The following is a 24,800-nucleotide window of genomic DNA, read 5'->3' on the forward strand; positions in this document are numbered from 1 at the left end:
CAGAATAGGCAGAAGGGAGTTACAAGGGCAAGAATGCTAAAAATAGAGTTGGCTCTAATACCATGTCAGGCCAGGAGGTAACTCCTCGAAAATGAGATTTTGTATTCATTTAGGTTGTTCATTATTATATACATGAGGGAGTGACTGTTGAGTTTCATCTCCTAATGACTCTCCATTTTCTCTATTATTCATTTCACATTATTTACAATTGTTCACCCAATCCCTATGATTAGGTGTCAACACTTCTAACTGGTTAGTTATGCATTTTATTTGCTACGACAAACAATGAATAAAACACATTGCAATTCTTCACAAATAAAAAAGCTACGAAGATAAAATGTTGGAAACTAAGAAATATAGAGCACACACAATAAAATTTGACACCGTTATTTTGGACAAATGTCCCCAGAAAAACCTAATGTGGGAAAATCGGTGCAACAGATGAGGGTTTTATTATTACACAGCAATGAAATAATTTGAGTACAATCTAGGGATGCCCAGTTGGTTATCCAATCAGCAAATATCTGACAAAAATATTAGAGAGAAAATTCTCTCTCTCCACAAGCAATCCTGGCACGGGCTCCCCCAAAAAAATTGGTCGTCCAAACCCTTGTGCAGGCTTTTTGCGCTACTTCTGCACAAGCCTTCTACACAGGCCCTCACACGTGTGGCTCGATTCAACCTCTAATCAAATCGTCCTACCTGTCTCTGCTGCTGGAAGTGACTCTTTGGGCCTCAAGAAAATTTTTCCAACCTCTGGAAGCCGAATCAGCCTCCCTCTCAGCTTAATCGAACTGCTCACTAAAGCTACTACGCAGCTTCACTGTGGAATACTTTTGTCACTTGTTGTTGCCTCTATAGAACTAGAATCCCCTCCAGAATCATTGTCTCTGCCCCTCACTAAATTTGTTTCCCCTCTAACTGGAGCTAATCTTCACTACTCAGTTGTTGTTGCTGGATAGCTTGATCTGCCAAGGAAATCGACCTCTGAAGTGTGTCTTGCTCCAACCCCATCGACTCCTCTTATAATCTCTCGTTGGCACACCAACGACCATGATTAAATCATCATCAATGCCTAAGGTCATTTTTGAGTCAATCCATGTGAGCTTCTAGAAAAATCTCACCTTTCCCAATTAATTCCTGTTAATTAATCACTTTTCCTAAGTTAGACTATGGAAATATTTAATTATTGATTAATTAACTTAATTGAGTCATCTCTAGGTGTTTTCTCCTTAAAAACGTTCTAGGTCTTGGAGCTCCTACGTCCCTTAGCCTCTTTGACCAAAGTCGAGACAAGAACACCTGTCCAATGCTACAAAAACTAACACTCCCTCTTAGCGAGGAAGGTGTTCTCTCTATCTCATAACATCCTCCCATACACGTTGTTGATATTTGACAACTGTGACACCCTGCCACTGCCCACCAATTACTACAGAACTCTGATTCATCTTCTACTCTGAACTGAACCATACCTGCATATGCGGTGTTGCTGACATTGCACTGGTGATTGTGCATCTTGTATTGTTGCCAACTCTGCACTGCACTGCAACTGAAGTCATGTTGCTGCTACTGCGGCAACTACTGCAATTGATTCCAAATCAACCTGTCACTGCTACTGAAAAGGGTTCTCCACTATACCTATATGTTCTCTGAAATATACGAACTTAGCTCTCCCTAGAGCTTTCGTGAGTATATCTGCAACCTGCTCTTCTGTGGGAACATGTAGCTGGACTGCTCCACGTTGCACACAATCTCTAATGAAATGACATCATATATCTATGTGTTTCGACCTATCATGAAACACTGGATTTTCAGAGAGCCTGATTCAACTCTGATTATCACAGTAGATATTGGTCGCCTCCATCCTCTGACCAAACAGGCTTACCAGCAGCTTTCGAAGCCATATAGCTTCGCACGTGACTGTGCTAGCTGCCATATACTCTACTTTTGCAAAGCTCAGTGCTACTAACTTCTACTTCCTGCTACACCAAGAAACCATCCCTGATCCAACGTTGAAGCAGCACCCAAAGGTGCTTCTCCTATCCACTGAACTGACTACCCAACCTGCATCTGTGAATCCACATAGTCTGACACCTTCATCTCGAGTATATCTCAATCCATACTCTACTATTCTGCACAAATACCTCAAAATGTGCTTCATTATTGTCCAATGCACTCTTCTTCAATCCCACCATAAGCTGAGAGTGTTGACCGCGACACAGATATATGTCCTAGTGTTGACAAGATATACGAGGGAACCGATAAGCTATCTATACATGTTGGGGTCAATGTCCTTATCCTCTGATGCATCGATCTTCCTCCAATTTTTAATCACAGGCGTAGACATAGGTCTACAGTCTTACATCCTAAATCTCTACAAAATCTCTATAATGTATCTCCCTTGACCAACGAAGATCTCCCCGTCCTTCTGCCACACTTCCAAGCCTAGGAACTAATGCATCAACCCCAAGTCATTCATGTCAAACTTTGTAGCCAAGTTCTTTTTGCAATCTTTTATCAGCCCGGATGACTATGTCAAGAATAGGTCATGCACATACAACACTAGGATGAGTGGCTCATCCTCTACCATCAAATAGTAAAGTTTGGGATTTGTGTCACTCTTGACGAATCCCATCTACTGCAAGTAGCTGTCAATCTGACCATACCATGCCCTAGGAGCCTACTTGATCATGTATAGAGCTTTCTTCAGTCTGTACATGTGTGTCACTCTCGTAAGCCTCGAAGTCCTCTGGTTGTTTTATATATACCTCCTCTATCACCTTGTTCAAGAAAGTTGTCTTGCCGTGCATTTGGTGAATCTGCCATCCCATCTACATTGTTAGGGATATAACCGACTAGATAGAAGTATATCTGGAAAGTGGGGCAAAAGTCTCCTCATAGTCTATGCCTTCCTTTTGTGCATACCCCTTTGCCACAAACCTAGCCTTATGCTTCCATCTGCAGCAAACTTGATCTTATAGATCCATCGAGACCCCACAACTAACCTCCCTTCAAGCCTCAGCACTACCTCCCAAATAGCATTCGTCATCATAGAGTTGTACTCTTCTACCATGGCATCTATCCACACCTAATATTGTGCAGCCTCTTGATAACTGGAAGGTTCTTCAACTTGTGCCACCAATGCTTGGTACATGTCAGATTGTATGTGTTCCCTCTTCTTCATCCTAGAAGCTCCAATGAACTCCTTTGCATCTCTCAATGTCTGATGAACTTCCTAGCTGGCTCGACCACTAGTGGTGGGACGATCAACCAGCTCCTCAGCTTGCCTTTGTTGCTCCATCTGTTGCGAACTCACTGGATCTCCTGCACCTGAGGACGTTCTAGTACTGGTAACTGTACTAGATCCCTCTGACTGTGCTTGTGGCGGTCCCAGTGGCTAACCCTACTGCTACACCAATGGAGCTTCTATTGGCTCAGTCTGATCACCTACTTGCATCTACCGAGATTTTTTGAAGGCTCTATCATCCATAAACTTCACGTTCCGTCTCACAATAATCTTCTTGTTGTTAGGTATGTAGATTTTGTACGTCTTAGAGGTTTCGCTATACCCAACGAAATATCCCCTCTCTGCAATTTGATCTAACTTGATACACTTCTCATCTAGTACATGGAAATAAGCTATGTTGCCAAAGATCCTAAAGTGACTGACTCCTGGCTTTTTCCGTGAGAAGACTTCTTCTAGTGTTATCTTCCCCAGTGCTCTGTGAGCAACCCTGTTCTAAATATACACAGTCGTGTTACATGCCTCTGCCCATAAAAATCTGGGCAAATCTTGGTCATATAACATCGCCTTTGCAGCCCCAACTATAGACCTATTCTTTCGCTCCGCTACCCCATTCTGTTGTGGGTTGTATGGAGCTATCCGCTCCCTCTTGATGCCTTCCTTCACACAGAAACATGTGAAGTCACTATCTGTGTACTCATCTTTGTTATCTGAACAAAGCACCTTGATCTTTTTTCCTGTCACATTCTCCACCAAAGCCTTAAACTCCTTGAAGCGATCGAAGACCTCTTCCTTGGTCTTCAGAAAGTAGATCTAGGTTTTCCTGGAATGGTCATCAATAAAGGTGACAAAGTACTCGTGCCCCCCAAGAGATCTAATGGACATAGGACCAAAAATTTCTGAGTGCATAAGTTGTAACACACCATCTGATTTGTTGTCACTTCTTGGGAATGTTGCCTTAGCATACTTCCCAAGCACACACCCCTTGCATGCATGATCATGTTCTGTACCTAATTCTGAAACATCTGTTACTGTCTCCCTGAGCATTCTTAGTGCACCGTGACGTAAATATCCTATCCTCCCATGCCATAACTCATTCAAGTCTTTCCCACTACTCACTACTGCCATTGGAGAGTCGAACTACAACTTGTACAGTATGTTGCTTCGTACCCCAATCGGTTTCACCCTCTCCCAGTTTTGGTGTTTGATGAACACCTTCATGCCTACAAAGTTGACATCATATCTCTTATCTTGTAACTGGGATACTAAAATCAAGTTCATACCCAATCCTGGCACATGCAATATATTTGTAACACTAGTGCTTTCTCTTGACTCCCTCTCTATGTCAATGGTACCCCTCCCTATTGGACTGCATTTAGTTTTCTTTCCTATTGTTATTGGGAAGTCCATTTTCTCCTCGTTGTAGGTAGAGAAATATTCTTTAACTCTTGTCATATGTGTTGATGCTCCACTCTTTATATGCCAGACTCTCTGTGAAGTTGAGCTAGTTAAGCAAGCAAATTCGTCCTCCAATCTGGAAAACAATTTTGTAGCCTCCTGGACATTAAATCTGTCCATGGCCATGTTGGAAGATTCTGGAAAATTCACAGGAGACATCCTGAGTATAATTTTGTGTGCTATTTCTCTTCCACCCAACATTGATTCTGCTACTGCAATCACTACTGCAAACCAACTATGCACAGATTTGCTGAACAAATTCTCAATTCCGCTTCACCGAAACTGCTTTCTGGCTTCACCATTGCTTGTTGGAACTACTACTGGACAAATCGAACTTTCCTGCACTCTGCAACTGGAAAATTGAACCCTTGTCCAGCTATTCAAACTGCCTGGCTAGCCTTAGCGGAGACCCTGAATAAATTCGCTCAAACTCTAAACTGCGAAATTTCTCCCTCTTCGTCTTTGAACTTCTAATCTGTAAAACTTGCTCTCATACCATGTGAAATTTCCTTAAATTGCAACAACTAGAAATTTATTCTTCTAACTGGTTAATTATGCAGTTGATTTGCTACGGCAAACAACGAATAAAGCACATTGCAATTCTTCACAAATAAAAATGTTGCGGAAATAAAATGCTGGAAACTAAGAATTATAGAGCACACAAACAAACAAAAATTGACACCGTTATTTTGGACAAATGTCCCTGAAAAACCAAATGTGGGAAAATCGGTGTAGCAGATGAGGGTTTTATTATTATGCAGCAGTGAAATAATCTGAGTATAATCTATGGATGCCTAGCTGGCTATCCAATCATCAAATATCTAACAAAAAATATTAGAGAGAAAATTCTCTCTCCACAAGCAATCCCAACACAGCCTCCTCCAGAAAAACTGGTCATCAAAACCCTTGCCAGGCCTTATGCATTGCTTCTGCACAGGCGCTCACACAAGTGGCTCGATTCAGCGTCTGTCCTGCCTGTCTCTGGGGTTGGAAGAGACAGGCAGGACAAATGTCCCCAGAAAAACCAAATGTGAGAAAATCGGTGCAGCAGATGAGGGTTTTATTATTATGCAGCAGTGAAATAATTTGAGTACAATCTATGGATGCCTAGCTGGCTATCCAATCAGCAAATATCTAACAAAAAATATTAGAGAGAAAAATCTCTCTCCACAAGCAATCCCAACACAGCCTCCTCCAGAAAAACTGGTCATCCAAACACTTGTGTGGGCCTTATGCGTTGCTTGTGCACAGGGCCTCACACGCGTGGCTCGATTCAGCCTCTGTCCTGCCTGTCTCTGCTGCTGGAAGAGACCCTCCAAGCCTCAAGAAAATTTTCCAGACCTCTGGAAGTTGAATTGACCTCCCTTTCAGCTTAATCGAACTACTCACTAAAGCTATTGTGCATCCCCTGCACAGCTTCACTATGGAATACTTCTGTCACTTGTTGCTACCTCTTTGGAACTGGAATCTCCTCCGGAATCACTATCTTTGCCCCTCACTCACTATGCTTTCCCTCTGGCTCGAGCTTTTCTTCACTGCTCAGTTGTTGTTGCTGGATAGCTCGATCTCCCAAGGAAATCGATCTCTCAAGTGTGTCTTACTCCAACTCCATCGATCTCCTCTTATAATCTCTCGTTGGCTCACCAACGTCCATGATAAAATCTTCATCAATGGCTAAGATCATTTATGAGTTGATCCATGTGAGTTTCTAGAGAAATCTCACCTTTCTCAATTAATTCATGTTAATTAATCACTTTTCCTAAGTTAGACTCGGGAAATATTTAATTATTGATTAATTAACTTAATTGAGTCATCTCTAGGTGTTTTCTCTTGAAGCTTTTTCTGGGATCTGGAGCTCATGTGTTCCTTAGCCCCTCTAACCAAAGTTGAGACTAGAACACCTATCCAATGCTACAAAAACTAACAAGGTCGAGACCATTTGATTGACCTCAAACCTGTGTTTGGAGGCCGAACTAATGCAGTGATAGGATACAAGGGTCCAAGCCTGTAATGGGAGCAATAAGCTAGCACAGGGTCGAGAATCTCAGACACCGCGTTGAATAGAATAGAGTTAACTGAGGAGGACAGCAAGGTATGTTCTGTTGTTTTATGTTGATGAATTTGCTATGGTGGAGGTTTGTTCATAGGCATTGAACAAAAGTTTAGGGAAGCCCTAAGTTACAATGGTGTTGTGGTGTGATACATTGTTGTGTGGGCAGTTCTACTAGCCCTATGATCAATCCCTTTATAAGAGTAAAGGACTAAGTGAGGGTTGGTTTGATGCCCTAAGTATTGGTTAACAAAGAGTGGATTTGTGATAGTTAAGAGGAATGTCAGTTGTGCCCTAAGGATTGACTTTTCGAGCAGCAAAAGAGCAGTCAAGTGGGTTGTTGCTCGTGCCCTAGTTCAATGGTTTGTAAGAAAGCAATATCAATGATAAGAGGGCAGATTGTTCAAGCCCTAAGTCTAGTCATCTTCTAAGTAGCAAAGAGACGAGAAGAGGGCAAAGTTGAAGACCCTATGATCAGTCACTCTTCGAGTAGTAGGAGGGTTGATAAAGGCAGTATTGACAACTAAAGATGCAAAGCATCTGAAGTTACAGAAGTCTCGTGAGCAGCAGAAGAGGAAGCAAAGGACCTACCAGATGTGTTCAAGTTACGTGGACCGAAAGGGCTAATGTGAACGTTCCTTCAACAAGTAGGTCAAGTGTACCTTGTTCAGGGAAAGATTGGTAGTCATAATTGTTGACTACAAGCCCTAGTTTTCCTTGTATCAGCGTTGTAAGTAAGGGCCATGATCCCTGGTATGGGAACCCTACGTTTGTTGCATTAAGATTGCAATAGAACAAGTTTTGGGTTGAAGAATTGTCTTCTACACAAAGTTGATTCACTGTTATATGTTTTCCATTGTGGAAAGTGCTTGTGTTGTGGCATTTCATTGTGTTTGTGATTGTGATCTTAGACAAAAACATGATTCTTAAGTGTCGTGGAAAAATTAGCATTGCTCACAATAGAGCAAGCATCTCAGGAGACTTTGGGCAACTTATGCACGCATAGACACTTAGGCCTGTCTAGAAGCATCTACCTCAGCTACAAACATCAACAGTTTGAGGTGATTTTATTGAACATGCAACTGTTGATTCAAAGCATGATGGAGAAATCAGCTTGTATTCTTTGATATAAGGAATGAAAAGCTTATTTGAAAGGGAAATGTGAATGTATTTTATTTCTTGCACTGATCATTTTTCAACTACTTAAGTGATTTATGCAATGTTCAGATTCCAGAAATTTAATTTATGTTGTTAAATAAATTATGTTCGAGTTAACTAGCGTGAGAACATTAGGAGAGTAGTCATCGAAGCTTGAAAAGCTTACATAAAGTGGCAAGTTCCTTCTATGCACAGTTTGCTACATAATCCACTATTCTCATTGTCATCCCATTCATTTTAAAGGGGTCATTTTTCAAGACCAGTGGATGGTCTAACAAGCAAGAAGGAATAATCAATGTTCCACTGAGTTTTGGGGACGAGGAAATGTGGGAGTGAGGATACACATAAGGGGGACGTATATAAGCAACCACAAAATTTAATGAAATTTTAGGGAAGCAGGGGGATGTCAGAGTCATAAAAATTATAGAATTATTAAAATTTAATATATAAAAATAAAAAATAAAATCCCAACAATATGTCAATAACAAAATTAGTAAATAGTAAATCTTAATAATTATGAAATGTACATCTAAATATGATCATCATTTCGTATTAGACTATTATGAATCAAAATCATCATTTGACATTTTTGCAATCATCAATGTAAATCTAAAAGTGAATTACTAAATTGAATCCATTATTTGACATTATGCAATGTTTCATCTAAATTCAGCATTTCGCAATGGGCATTAATATTTATTATTATGCAAGGTACATCTAAATTAAATTCATCATTTGACAATTGAAATTACACAATGCACATCAAAAAGTAAATTCATCATATGACAATAACTCCAAGTCACAAAGTGTCAAATGATAAATCGCAGCTCCAACCTCCAAATGATAAATCACACTCCAAATCGCCGCTCCAATCCGGTGGCTTCAAGTCACAAAATGAAAATCGCAACTACAATCTGGTGGCTCCAAGTCATAAAATGAAAATCACAACTCCAAATGTCTCAGGCCCCCAGTCGATGGTAAATCCGAATTGCAGCAAATTGCAGAGATGGAAAATGTCAAGCGGCAGCAGCAGGAAAAACTTGGGCGGCAAGGTAAAATGTCGAGCGGCAGCAGAAGGAATATGTCTAGTGGCAAAGGTAAAATCGTAGGGTGAATGAAAAATGTTTTAAAAGTTTTAATTTATCATTCAGTTTTTATTTTTGTCTTTTTTATTATTTTTTATATTTAGTTTTGTAAAAAAAAAAAATTATGTTTTTTAATTGATATTAGCGAAAAAAATTGGACTTTCACCTACACAAGAGAGACGTGTTTCGTCACTAGAAAAATGCCCCCCCCCCGGAGTTTCCCCAAAAAAGGGGATGTGGGGAAATGTTTCCCTAGGAGTTTCCTCATCCCGGGAGCGAGGGGAAAGCGAGGAAGCACGTCCCCCTCCCTGGGGGACGCTTCCCCGTGGAACACTGGGAATAATTGGAATGTCATCATATTGACAAGCATCTCCTTTTTACTGCAAAGGCAACATCCAACAACCTGTAATGGGCCAATTCATATGAGATAAGTCACAACTATTAGATCAAAATTGGTTATTGATTTCTACCATGATTGGCATTTTTAACAAAGATGTTGATTTTTGTGAGATTAGAGCCAACACTAATATACTAGGTCCTCCTCTCCCATGTGGGGAGGGGTAACCCATATGTTTCTACTTTGAGACCATGATGTATGGTAGTTAATTTCCTTGAACTTAGCACCTAACAATTAGTTCATTGCAGATTTATCATAGATCCATTGAATAAATGAACAAATAGATTCTTAACACAATTATTCAAAGGAAGCAAAAAATTACAACCAATCTCAATCCCATGTCACATACATTTTTTTCCCAATCAAATCAATTCTTCATTAGATCTACTTGAGCTCATGTCCTAGGATAGTGGCTCAATTGAGAATTTTACAGTTACAACATACCCTAGATCCAATCTAACTGATAAAGCACGAGATATGTCCTTGATCTGCTTGGCTGATCTGGACCTCCAATGTTGTACCCCTACACCTTCCTTGCAGTCGACACACTTGAGTATCACACTCCTCACTTAAGAAAATCACTCTCTCAATTGTTGAATCTATAGCTTGGAAGGTGATTTTGCATTGTTCGGGAGCTATGACGTGCAATCAATCACCTATAATCACTTCTACAGCTAAATTTAAATATTTATTAAGTCTAAACCTTAGGCTAAAGTCAATAATTTAAATTATTGACTTTATTTGCCAACATTTTATAAAGTGAAAAAGGTCAATGACAAATTAAGTTTTGACAATTGATCTCAAGAGTGGAGAAGTAATCTCAGCCCTCCATCTCTTCGGAGATTAGGTCAGAAGCTATATGAAGAGGAAATTGAGTTGTTGAGGATGTATTCAATTTAGCACAAGAGAGACTAGGCATTTAGCTGAAAATCAGAGGTTCGAACTAACATCAAAAGAGGAACAACACACAGGTTGACTTCAAGATTCACTAACATGGTGAAAATATCAAGTTGTACAGCCATGAATTTGCACAGTTGATCAAGCCAAATTTGTTGGGTTGTACAACGATTTCTCTAGCCCACACGAGTTAATTTGGACAAGGTTGTACAGGGAAAAGACAGAGTTTTTGTGTTGTTGTAATTTTATGGGAAAATCCCCTTGTTGTAATCACCATTTTCAGAAGTTGAATAGAGCCCAAGTTTGTTGGTTTTCCCCATATTGGGGTTTTGAGGGTAAAATTGTGTCATATTGTTTATGTGTTTGGTTTCATTGTTGTTTTTGTTTCTGTTGTGCATGTTAAGTTAGGAACCCAGTGCATTTGGTGGATAAAAAAATCAAATCTAAATTATATTTTCTATCCCGAGCATATTTTATTAGGCATGAAACCTAAATCTGGGTTCAAAAGAAACTAACAACAATGGTTTTTGTCATTAGATGGTGTATCTTTCTCCTCTCCTTAGCCTTGCTTTTATAACTTTACATTGAGTTAAATCCCTAACACTAATCTCCAAAGTGATTGACAGTCCAATTGGATCTCACCTCACTTGAGATCGGCAATTGAGATTGAAACATAATCATTAAAGTAAATACTTTACTTTTCTTGGGTTTCTTTAGCTCAATAACCAACATAATTATGTGTTTTTCCTATGTTAGACTTGAGCTATGTTACAATAGCAACTCACTGATACTTGAGAAAGTATGCTAAGGAGACTTTGGGTGACTTTTGCATGCCTAGACATTCAGGCCTGTGTAGAAGTCCCTGCCTGAGCTACAAACATCAACAATGTATAATTCTTGATGTATTCTTTACCATTCAATAAAAAACTATATGATCCATTTTTCCCTAAAAAGGCAATTAGATGTTTTCAAGTTAAACAGACTGAGACCATAAAAGATGTGTCCTTGTAAAACTTGCATCTTGCTTATTAACAAATATAACCATGGATACAGTGATGTGTGCTTTAACGGTAAGTCTCGTCTGGTGAAGCCCACGAGACCGCGGTTCAAATCTCATTGAGTATAGTGTCGTGCTATGATCTCGGCTCAAGGAGTAGACTCCCCTTATCCGTGAGTCTCGACTCTTGCTAAATCATAAGATTTGGTATATCTGGCTTGCAAGTTATTGGATATACTCTTGGTGTTATAGTGGCAGCAACGAGGGTTGATCTTAGGTCTCCGTTAGACTAGTCCAAGTAGTTACCGATTCACCATGTGGTAAAAAAAACAGATATAACCATGGAAATCTACAAATTCAGTTTTGTATTTTTACAGGAATCTTACATTAAATCAATAATGTGAACATATATGCATGTGTGTCTTCAAAACACTACCTTCAACCTCCACATAAATAATTGCCAATGTGGGTTTTAGTCAGTTGAAGAAAATTGCAACATAATTTTCATTATAAGCTGGTACTCTACAAAAAATTCAAAACTAAGACAACTTACTTATTGCCAATGTGGGTTTTAGTCAGCGGGAGAAAATTGCAACATTATTTTCATTACAACCTAGTACTCTAAAAAAAAAAGTTCAAAACTAAGACAACGTACTTCCAGACACCTGTGACACATACTCATAAAACAGATTTAATGTTTAAGCAAAACAATGTAGCTAGTTAGTTTAAATGTAAATTGCCACCTAAGTGACCAGACATGGGGACATGGGACACGTAAATTCGTGTTCAACACGGGGCACATAGACCCCCCGAAACAGGACATATAGGACACGTTATATATTATTATAATAAAAAAATAATATATATTTCAATGATTTCATATTACACAAATTCTCATGATGATACAAATTCAAACATACATCTAGATTCTACATTGTAAATTTGTAACGTTATGCATACAAATACAATCGTGACAGATTCATCAATGATCCAATATGAGAAAGTCAAGAAACTGCAGTTTTCTCATTAAGTCATCAAAATCAAAATGTGTTACATAGGTACTGAGTCCTGAGGACTCCTGACTAGCAATGTCAACAACAAATATAAAACAACTACAATGTAGTCGGTAGCTCATCAATCAATAACATTGTCATGGTCACCACTGTTCTCCTTTGTATCCAATGTAATCTTTTCATTTGCTGGTGTGGAGGATGACCCCTCAAGAGTATCACCATCATCAAAAGTGACAGGTTCTAGCACTGGCTCATTAAGATCCAAGTTGGCCAATGCCAACTCAACATTGTTGTCCAAGCCCCTATCATCAGGAAACACATCCAACATCTTTGTCTTTCCCTTCAACCACTCCCCCCTCTACCTGTAAATAAGACGAACGTTGGTGTGCACATACACCATTGTCTTTGCCCTGGACTACTCAAACTTGCTCTTCTTCAAACTATACAAATTCCCATATGTGCTCCAATTCTTCTCACAACAAGAGGATGAAGTAACTTGAGAGAGGAGTTGCATGGCTAACTACTGTCTGTGTCACTGCATTTGCTGATTTTTAAGCAAAAAAATCGACATTCGCCAAATTTGAAGGAGAGCCGAATTAATTCGAAACAAATTCGCCAAACTCAAAATAAAATTTCATTTGGAAAATTTTCAAATCGATATCTTGGCAAATTTGGAGTCGGTGCGTGATGAAATTCAACTGTGGTGTTGAATTCAGGAAAGGCGGTAGTATTTCGAATTTCGTTCCACTCCTGACACCCATAAAACCCCGCCAAGTACTTTGGGACTTACCAAAACTGTCGGAGATTACCTTTCAAGCATGTGGTTCCATTGATATTCCTCCCACGATATAGCCTTTTGGGCATTGAAAAAAACCTCTAAAATGGCCTTGAAAGCCCTTCCATAGGTATCACGAAAAAGACATAGCAAAATATTGGCACGGCAGATTGAAATCCATCAAACCCACGGCCCTTGAAAGCACTTCTAAAGATTTGAAGGGAAATCAGTTTGCACCAGTGAAAACCTAGCAATGCACTAAACCTTCATAACCTTGGGGATTCTGTTTTTATTACACTCAAGGATTCGGATTCTAATCACAGAAGCTACTAGTCCTGCATACATTCTCCCACTGATACACCAAGTATATGCATGGACTTTTTTTTAGTTTCTCGTGGTTTTATACCATCTGTGTGGTTTTATATAAATTGATGAAATTTAGTTGTGTTATGAATAGACTTGAATATATTTGGTGCAAGAGTTTGGCTTTTATTTTCATATATATATATATATATTAAATTTTTGGTATGTCAAATTTAATGCCAAAGTTTATTTCAAAAATTTATCCTCTCAATTTTTTGTCAAACTTCAAGATCGTTGAACTCGAATTCGAATTCGAACCAAGTGACAAACACTGCTATGGAGGAGGTCATGTTGTCCCATGAGTTGCCTACCAAGAATAACACTTCTTGGCCTCCCTGTCTCTAATCACATCATGGCCTGCAAATCGCAGAGTGCCAGTGGAAAATTCTGCAAAGGAATCTTCCACCTCATCGAGGGATGCTCTATCCTGAAATATTTGCCTCAATGCATCCTTCCACCCCTGTGAAATTTCACAATCCATGTGAGGAGGGAATCTGTAGGAAGGTCCACCATTCAGCTACTCATGGTTGTAGTAATTTGGATTCAATGAGTGAGACAAACAATGCAAAGGTGTGCAATTCTTGTCCCACCTGCTAACAAGAATATCCCGTATGGTGATGAAGAAAGCCTCTGATGATGTCTCGTACTCAGGGCACTCACTCTGTAAAATAATGGTCCTCGCAGACTTAATCATGGAATCCCATTTTTCATAAACCTCTCCTAGTATGAGTTGGTATATATCTGTAAATCGTAGCACAGAAATGATAGGGTTCATGATCTTAATAGTGATATCTACGCTCTCCCACCAAGCATCATCTAACACAGTGTCCTTGACTCTCTTTTAGGCTACTTTATCTTTCTTTCTCCGAAAAGAACAAAACTCTAAAATAACCATGGCCCCAAGAGAGGTCTTGACCTCCCTCAACCTCTTCAGCATGATGAATGCAGAAGCAAACCGTGTATCTGCAATCTTCAACAATGATACATGTGTGTACTCTTTATAGATTGTGGGGCATTGGTATGATTTTGTAAAAAGATGCGGATATGTCATGCATCCTCAATAACACTTCCAATCCAAGGCACATTAGAAGCAATAGTTTTTAAGTGTTAAATTCAAGGAATGGAAAATGCAAGGTGTCTGAAATACTTGTGGATATTTAGCTTCCACAATCATGCCAACAGCCTTGCAAACAGGTGCATTGTCTAAAATGATTTGCACACAAGAATCAACACCTACATTTTCAATAACTTTAATGAACAACTCACCCATATATTGTGCATCTAGGTTTTCTCCAAGTGCATCCATTGATTTCAAGAAAACTGGTCCATTCAAGGAAGACACCATGAAGTTGAGGAGTGGGTGGCGTGTTGGATCCATCCATCCATCAGAAACAATACTAAGCCTAGATGTTGGCCATGCTAATTTGATAGGCTCAAGCTTGGTATCCATCTCTTTCTTTGTCTTAGTGAACAATGTGGTTCTAAGCCTCTTTGACCTAGGAGGCACATACCCCGATGGAACCCCTTGAGTTAGAGCTCGGAACATCTCAATAAATAAAGCTGATCGCGCAACATTAAATGATATGAAGTTCAGATAGAAAAAGAAGGCAACGTTGATATCCATCTATTCCCCTCTCTCTTGCTGAAGTATCTTGTCCATTGGACCAAGAGCCACTGCCTTTCTTTTTGTTGCTTGACCTACACCTCCACCAAAACACTCAAATGGTAATTTGTTGTTGCTTTTCCTCAAGAATGGAAGGGGATCTTCATTCTCTGTTTTTTAGATGATGCAGCCACCCTTCCCACACCAGCATTGGCCTCTTTTTCCATTTCTTTCCTCTTAGCTACAAACACATTTGCACATGCTCCAATTCCACAACCTGGTAAGCCCGACAAATTCACTCACATGGCAATAAGTGCTCTTGAATCGACTGTTGCAATAGCTGCATGTTCAAAGAACATTGCCTCCTCCGTTTAACTTGTTGCCTGCCCTTAATCTCTTGTGACATACTTCCACAAGGGATATTTACTTTCTTGAGCCCGCTATCTATCTAAATTTATTCTTCCCTCAAAATTTTAAGTTGTTGTTGCAGCCCCACTTCCAACAGAGAAAGCATTGGCAGACCCTGATGAAACTAGAATAGGGGGGACATTACCAATGGGGACAATTCTTCCCCTTCTTTTGCCCCTTCCCTTCTGCCCTCGATTGAGCCATGAATGCTGTAAAAAAATAAAAAATAACATGCACTAGCATGTAAACAAAATGGACAGGCAAACCACTGTAGCAAAAATGGAAAAAAAAAATGTTAGCAAAATGCACTTACCAGTTGCTTGAACCACCTCCAAAATGCTCCTAAACCCTTTGCTACTCACTCCCACACACCCACAGCAAGACAGAAACACAACAATGAAGATAAAGCAGCCCAAATCAGGCTTTTAAGGAGTCACGACATGCATCTCTAGAGGGACACGTGTTCCAATTCCAAAATCGTGACACGCTGCCGGGCAGATCGGATTCGCAGGCCCAGCGAATCCCATGTGTTCGGACATGGTCAACCCACTAATCGGACATGTGTCCATCGATAATCATGTCTGACACATGGGATTCAGGACACGTGGGGGGGAGGATGAATCCGGTTACTTAGATTGCCACACAAGCTTCAGCATTTAAATGATACACAAAAGACAAATCAGCATAATAATTTTACAGAGATTTCATATGATATCAATCTGATGAATAATCTAGCAAAAGAATGTATTTTATAGTTTTAACTCTGAAATTGTTTCCTTGAACCTACTTCAAAGTGTAAATCTTACTTCATTGTAGAAAATAACATCATCCTTTATATGAACGTAACTTCAAGAGTGTTAATGACTAAAGTACCATACTTCCAAACACCTTTGGCCCTCATCTCTATATTTGTTTTTGATTTCCTTTTTATATTAGATAAAACAAATGCTACTAGTTCATTTAAATGAGCAAGGGTCAGACAAATTTTAGCGCTTTAATGATAGTAAAATAATAGCAGAATCATAGAATGTAGTACATTCATAATTATTTTTGACCAGAGAATACAACCACTACCATAAAAATACTTGAGCATGTGTTAACCCAGGAATGATTTAAAAGTTAAAAATTTGTCAGACGGATAAAGCATACTCTTGCAGCAGTTTTTACTAGCAAATCAAATAAATAGGTGCTTATTATCAAAAATATGACTTACGTTCCACCAACACCTCCTACGGTCTCTGAGCTAATCGGATGGAAGGGCAGCTCACAAATTGCAACCTTCAAGAGCAAACTCCTCGATTGTTAATTCATGGTCTAATTAATGAAATATATGAACAACAATTTATTCAATGTGTATTTATCTACTAGTTTCAATCATTCTGTACAATATGAAACTTTTGCCAAACTACAAAATCAATGTAAACAAACAAGAAAAATATTGTTTATTCATTAAAAACATATTGCTAAAGCTTATTAGAGTAAATACAAAGGCCAGTTCGATATGCCCAATGTGTCATCCAGAAGAGATGTAAATTAAAGCAACGAATCAACCAATACTAAAAATAGAAGTCCACGTTAATAAAATCAATAAAAATTGGAAAAATAAACTACTCCATACACAAAGTACGAGAAAGAGATTTTTAAGAAAATCCCACTAGACAATACTAATGCACACAAGGATAATATTTTTATTTATGTAAATGTGCCCATCCCCAAGGTCCAGTGGTTCCATCAAATCAAACAAGCATCATCGTTGTCCGAACCTTGACTGAAATTATTCACATTCACCAGCAGTAAATTAAACTTGTTAGGTTCGTGTTGATTATCTAGCACAAAGATCCGTCATTTTTCAACAGAACATAATTTTCATTGAAGATTTTACCCTTTCAGAAACACTGTCAAACACCATACTCAGGCATCCAATTTATTCATTAAAATGATGAGACCAAAAGACATTACAGTCCAATCATTTTTACACTTGCTGATGTCACAATTTAATGTCTAGCACCATGAAATACTTGGAGGAATATGGTACGTTGACCACATGTTCCTATGCAAAGTATTTTGTACCTATTATTGGTACTGATGTTGAGTAGAACTCAAAGTTGATGCACATTTGTCACATACACACCTTGGAACAAATACAACACCCTTATAGTGAGAGGTGTCTCATCTGACATGTCATTACTCTTTGAAACCGTTTGTTAACCTTTTCACTTTAAAGTATTGAACACTACTATAGGTCAACGTTCAACGATACAACAGTTTACAGTTTACAACAAATCGATGGCATGCTTGATGCCTTTTATTACAGGAAGACCTATCAGCTTCTTAGAGATGTTAATGTACATATCCAAGACACCATGGTTAGACAATCATTACCAATACTCAACATGGTAAACTTCTCCACGTTGGGTGCTTTTGCATTTGGGGCGTTTAATTTAATAATATACATCAAATGCATTTCTCCAAAAACAATGAAGGTGCACTGACCAATTACTTCTCTTGTTACAATGATTAGTCACCAAATTTGTATCTCCATGAATTTTACGAGAGTTTTCCCATCTCTCGCAAACTTGAACCAATCGATTTATCATACAGTCTCATCCATGACGAGTTTGGTACCAGTGATCTTTGCATCCTTATGCACTAAACTCAAGGTACATAGCATTAGTTTGGTATCTTTTCAATGCCATATTATTTGACCCATGGTTCTGTGATTGAATTCATTGGCAAGGTATTGGTGCATAAATTGTAAATAGCACATGTGTTTGTGTCAATTCAGTTTATCTCGGGTGGTTGGGCGGATATATATCTGTGTGTGTGCCAATTGGGTTTCTCTCTCTCTCTCTCTCTCTCTCTCTCTCTCTCACACACACACACACACACACATATATATATCTGTGTGTGTGTCAATTGGACTTATCTTGGGTTTTTGGGGGGATATGTGTGTGTGTTTCTGTCAATTCAGTTTATCTCAGGTGGTTGGGTGGATATATATGTGTGTCGGCCAATTGGGTTTATCTTGGGTGGGAGGATATGCGTGTGTGTGTGTGTGTCAATTCAGTTTATCTCGGGTGGTTGAGCGGATACATATCTGTGTGTGTGCCTATTGGGTTTACCTTGGGTGGGAGAAAATATATGTGTGTGTGTGTGTGTGTCAATTCAATTTATCTAGGGTGGTTAGGCAAATCTATATCTGTGTGTGCCAATTGGGTTTATCTTGGGTGGGAGGATATATGTGTGTGTGTGTGCGCCAATTGGGTTTATCTTGGGTAGGAGGATATATGTGTGTGTGTGTCAATTGGATTTATCTTGGGTGGTAAGGAGGATGTGTGTGCGTGCGTGCGCGCGTGTGTGTGTCAATTGGGTTTACCTCGGGTGGTTGGGAGGAATGATTGTTATCTTCCACACCCATGTTCAATTCCCTCAAGTGACATGTTGAGCTCATAATGAGAATATTTCTGTAATGGCTTCAAGCCTTGTTGTTGAACGGCCTTGAGCCCTGAAGATAAGTAAGTGTTATATAGGATTTTTAAGGCTATGGAGTGGGGGCCTAGGTGTTGCTTGAAGATTAAGCCTTACCAAAATATGTAGTTGTAGAAGTGGTGAAAAATATGAATAGTGTGAAAACAAAAAATGTGATGAAAAACCCCAAGACTAGCACCCACCAAAACTTAGTCAAAATGGAGCCAAATTGGTATGGATCTAAGAGGGCTAACGTACAATGTGTAAGGCAAAGAAGGATTGTTATGCATGCCACAAATCAGCCTTAGCTTGGGCAAAATTGATGCAGAAAATTATCCTTGGAGAGCTAGGAATGCTACTCTAAAACGAAGACATGAATGTGATGTTATATTGGTTCAAGCAACAACCTAGTTTGTCAAATGCAAGTTTAATGTAACAACAATAACCATAAGGGGTATTTAATCCTCATATTACATTATCAAATGGTTGATGTTCCATTACAAGGCCTTCGAGACTGGTTACAAGGTTTTCCTACAAAAATAAATAACATGTGAAATAATTACGAAGTAGAACCTCACATAAAATAGATGTAATACTTCCAACTCTAATTTTCCATTAAGTTTGCCAAAATGATGTCCAATGTTGCCCAAGGGGAGAGATCCTCAATCCCCAAGTTCTTAACAACCATTACAATGGAGAGAGAGATTCTCTTTATACAATGATTCTATTCCCTCATATAATTAAATATTATCATACCTCTAATTAACTCCATAACAAGTCAAACAAATAGTAAAATATCAATGTATTTAGATCTCTCCTCAATCCATGGTTGACCAGGCCACATCATGTGCACAAAAGCCTCTCAAGGACAACTCAAATGGAATGCACCCTCCAAGGATGAATGTAGGCAAGATGTAATAAAATAAATTCTTCACATAGGAGGATGTGCTCCAACTTCCACCTAATAGAACCCACTAAGGGCACCCTCCAAGATGTATCAGAGAATAAAACATATAATAATCCTCCTAGGAGAATACTACATAGCAACCTCTTCCAAAAATTGCAAGAGATCCACACAATGGGTGCAACCAATCCACATGTGTGTATCCCAAGGAAACAAACTCCATGGATGAATGTGCAAGATGCCTAGTAGATGGAACACTCCAAAAGAAAGGATGCAGTAAACTCCCAAAATAGCAAGTGGAAAAGTCTTCACATTTGTACCCTCCAAGAGAATCTAAAAAGAAAAAAAAATCTTCCACATGCATAGCCTCCAAAAATAGAAAGGAAGACCAAACAAGATGCATGTAAGGGGACACTTGTTCTACTCTTGTGCCACATACCCCTCTATAAAGTTCCTCCATAACCACCATCAATAAAATAATAAAAATGCCCAATCAAAGAGGTGAAGGCACCTAGGATAGGTGTGCCCTAGAAAACTATGCCATGTATCTACCTTATCCACCCTCAAATATCAAAAAGCTCTCCAATAATAGTGCAACCTAGAAGACCATGTCAAGACTAGTTAGACCTCAAAAATAAAATATTATTCCACACAAATCATAATGATATCAAACCAAAACAAGAGAGTGCACCCTAGAGAAGTGTGTGAAACTCTTCAAGAAGCAATAAAATAATGGTTTCCTTAAAAATTGTGCCCAATAAGGGGGCACACCACTAGAAAGCCTTAAGCAACTCCCACTAACCCCTTCATGTGCGAAAAGGAAGCCAATGAAGTAGGATGCACCCCCTCCCCCAGGCCTAGTCTAAGGTCAACACCTCGCTCCAAATGGAACCGTTATAAAAGTCGAAATATATTAAAAAACGGCGCGTGTGTATATATAAAGATAAAGGAATTTTTAAAAAATTATAAAAAAATTAAAATGGTTTATATAAAAAAAAATTATATAAAAATATAATGAAAGAAAAAAAGAAGTCAAAACAACAAAAAAAGCGGCCCAACCGCTCACCGATGGGTCGAACAAAGGCCACCATCGTCGCTCATCTAGATCTGTGGCATCAAGTTCACCACATTGTCGCACCCATAGTTCGACAACTCCATCCGCTCAACTGTCTTACGTCCACAGTGCACACCTCTGCCGACAAACCGCTGCAGCTGAAAGACCCTGTTCACCCAGATTCATTCTCGAATCACCGTCGTGTGCAAGAGTTGCCTTTGCCAATCCCTATCTCAGCTCGAACCACCGCTAGGCTCCCATCTACGCAAGGCTTGCCACGTTGTCAATCATTGTTTTATTCCAGCAAACACATCCAAATTCAATCTTTGTTTCGTTCCAGCTACCTGTGTTACGCACCTACCGCATCCATTCTGTTGCCTTGTTCCACGACCCTGGTTGAAATCATTAAAATCAACTAATTAAATTTACCTTGCATTTTGTACATCAAGCAATTGTATGGCTGCATCCGTTCGATTGTACACCTATTACTAAACTCATCCATAATTAATTGTTGTGAAGGGTGCTTGTTAAGGAGAAATAAGTCAAATTTTTAAAAATATATGTATAAAGTAAAAGGGGGTTTGATAAAAGGTGTTATAAATTAAAAGGGGGATTTAAGAATTTGTGTCTAAGTAGGAGACAACGTATTATATTAAAGTTTTGGAGAAACCTTTGAATGTATTCAATATATAATACAAATAAAAAGGAGAATTAAATTATTAAATTAACAAAAACAAAAGAAAAATTGGAAGGTACATTAACCTTGTATAAAGTTAGAACAAACAAAAAAATTAAGAAAAGGGGGATTATTAAAGTTACATATATTATTAAATTACTATTATAAGGATTAGAAAATGGTACCTTTAAAACCCTAAGGTTGAGAAAAATGGGGTCTAACTCGGAAATAAAGGGAGGAAGATTTCCAAAACTTCATTAACTTATGCTCTCGTGCTATTTAGAATTAAGGGGACTCTTACAACAAAAGATATTACTATTTCTATCTCTCCCACCAAAGAAGAAAATTATATAAACCCTAATCTTGCCAACCAATTCGTGATTCTCGGGTCAAATTTAATCGAAAAATTAGACCCTTGGGATAAAAAACAATATGACATAACCAACTTACAATTAAGCATTGGAGATTATACATTTATATCGCAATTCTCAATTCGATCCCTATGGAGCCATCAAGGTGACATTATTTTGGGTTAACCCTAGATGGAAACTCTAGGGTCCTTCATCTTAAATACAAACAAGAAGTTTTTGACATTTTCCTACAAAAGAAAAAATTAACGCTACGGGATGTTACATTTAAACCAAATTCAGTAACACCAGAAGATATACAAGATATTTCAAAAGTATTTTTTCAAGAAGGTAAAAAAGTACTACAAAATATGCAAAGAGAAGTTGACAAAAAACCGCTAACAAAAATGAAGAAGTTTCTCGGCTTAAAGACCATGGTGAAAAATTACTAGCACAAATTAAGAAGCTTACAAGAGACAAAAAGTCATTGGTAAAACAAAGTACAATAGCCTATTGAGAAGGAAGCATCAAAATCTTCAAATGTGGAAATTCAAGTTGAAGAGAAAAGAGTGATTATCGATCCAGTAAATATAACAATTCAAGAAGAAGACAACTCAATTGAAGAAAAAACACACTCAGATGTTGCAATTCAAGCGATGAAAATTCCAAGTGAAGATTCTATAACCAACTCAACAACATCAATACCTAAAGTAAGTCAGAATATTGCCACACACATGATAAGGGAAAGACAAACCAAAAGAACTCCTTATCTACATTTGAATCACAAGAAGAGGCATCTCAATCAATCTATGAATTTGTATCACTCAGAACATAAATGACAAACTTATGTTCCAAAGAATATTGAAGTTTGCACAGTCCATAATCATGTTATAACAATTCATCTCAAGTTTCCAGCAACAGCAAGACTCCACAGAAAATTGATTTAGGACGGTCAGATCTCTTATTAGTTCGACAATTTTATTTATCAGTACAAGGATCCTATCATCATGTATCAACGAAGATGACAATTCGAAGAACTCCGAAAGATACGAAAAGATTAAAAGACAAAGAACAAATGACACGCCTTGTCAATCAATAAGCTTTGAGGACGAAGCTTTTTGAAGAAGGAGGCAATGTTATGAATATATCATATATAAAAATAATACAAATAATAATAATAATAATGAAAATGAATAACGATTAATTAAGTAATAATTAGCATTGAAGAGGCATGTCTCAACGGACATGACCGTTCATGAAAGGGTACCTGGCTAGCTATATATACGGGACCCTTAGCTGTAATCAAATCATCTCACTTGCATTCAAATATTCTTATATACAATTACTTGTTCTACAATGGATGTCTTTGTCTTCTAAGTGTTCTGAAGATTATTGCAGAGTACAAACTTTGTTCATTACACATTCAATGTTCTTTACTCCCCTTATTGGCACGATTTGGTTAAGGCCATCAATGAAGCCCCACAAGGATGCAAGAGCCCCAACTATGAGAAAGTTAGAACTTTGTTATTACACAAAGAGAAAGCAAAGTTACATAGAGCTTTGACACGGTTTACAAATGAGTGGGGGTTCTACAAGGCATCTATTAAATCAAATGGTTGGACAAAATGGTAGAAACCAGTGTTGCACTAATCACCAAAAAAAATTTCAAAAAAAGATAAAATCGAGCAATAAAATGGAGTTTTTTTTAGCCGATTTTTATGAAAAAATCGCGATTTTTTTTTTTTTTTAAATCATGGAAGAAAAAAATAATTTTTTTTTCTTTTTTAGGAGGAAGTGACCCAAGCTACCCCTGTCACCAGTAGAGGACGTGGTCTACCTCCTGTAGCTCCTAGTTCTTCAGCTTCTAGAGCACAGCAGAGTCTACTGCCAACTCCACCGACATCTACATCTAGAGGGGCTAAGGAAATCAGTGGTATTAGACTTTAGTTATTTGGTTCATTTCATTGTATATGACATTATGACTCATGATATGAAATACATTATTATATTTTTTGTTGATATTTTGACACTGAGTTGGGAGTTGTGAGTCAGGACTTACTATTCACGACATGATTCACTGTTATGTGTGATGTGGCACTAGAAATGATATTAAACATCTTATATATTAGTTCTTTTATCATATTTATGTGTCAATGTATTTATTTTATGTTGTAGATGCTTTAGATATTAAAAATATTGCAAAAAAATGAATATTTTTGTATGTTACGATTTTTTCCCGATTTTTACTGATTTTTTCCCGATTTTTGCGATTCTTTCCCCGCGCCGATAATATCCCGATAACGATTAGTGCAACATTGGTAGAAACCAACATTTGATAAATATTCTTGGTGTTTCTGCTAGTGGTGCAGTGTTTCTTATAGCATATGACTCCTCAATCACTGCATCTTCTCAAAACATTGTAGGTCTCCTATTGAAAACAATTAATAATGTTAGTGCTACTAATGTGGTTTAATTAATCACTAATAATGCAGCAAATTGTAAGGGAACAAGAAAAATCATTGAGCAAACTTATCCACGCATCTTTTAATTTGGGTGTTTGGTGCACACATTGAACCTTTTGATGCGTGATATGTTGAAGTGAGTAGCTTCAGAAGCTCTCCTGCATAGGCTTGGTGTCTTAGCATGTGGAAGATATTATTTGCCTCATCTAAGTGCTTGCTTGGTGAAGTGATTTATGTCTTCTTTCCTAAGTCTAACTTGGGAAAAGTACAATAATCAAAGTAAATTAATTATTGTGGACTATTGAGTTATTTTCTAGGATAAATAATTTAATTATTTATGTGACTTAGCAATAATCTCAACCGCTAATCTTCAAGATGATTCTAGAAGGGAGATTGGGGGTAGGGATTTGGACTGAATGAAGATCATAAAGAGATCCTAGG

At 38.2% G+C, this 24,800-nt stretch overlaps 1 protein-coding gene across 3 annotated transcripts in view; it reads right to left on the bottom strand.

Annotated features, from left to right (window-relative positions):
* GR1 (glutathione-disulfide reductase) overlaps nt 1-24,800 on the bottom strand; it is a 270,345-nt gene that overhangs the window by 195,575 nt on the left and 49,970 nt on the right. For all 3 annotated transcript variants that reach the window (XM_089458518.1, XM_089458519.1, XM_089458520.1), the window contains exon 3: nt 16,662-16,726. In XM_089458518.1, coding sequence (XP_089314644.1) covers nt 16,662-16,726 — 65 coding nt within the window. The remainder of the gene's footprint in view (nt 1-16,661; nt 16,727-24,800) is intronic.

Source organism: Pinus tabuliformis, chromosome 7 (assembly GCF_031772625.1).
Source record: "Pinus tabuliformis cultivar Carrire ecotype Pingquan chromosome 7, CPIR1, whole genome shotgun sequence".
Taxonomy (NCBI): domain Eukaryota; kingdom Viridiplantae; phylum Streptophyta; class Pinopsida; order Pinales; family Pinaceae; genus Pinus; species Pinus tabuliformis.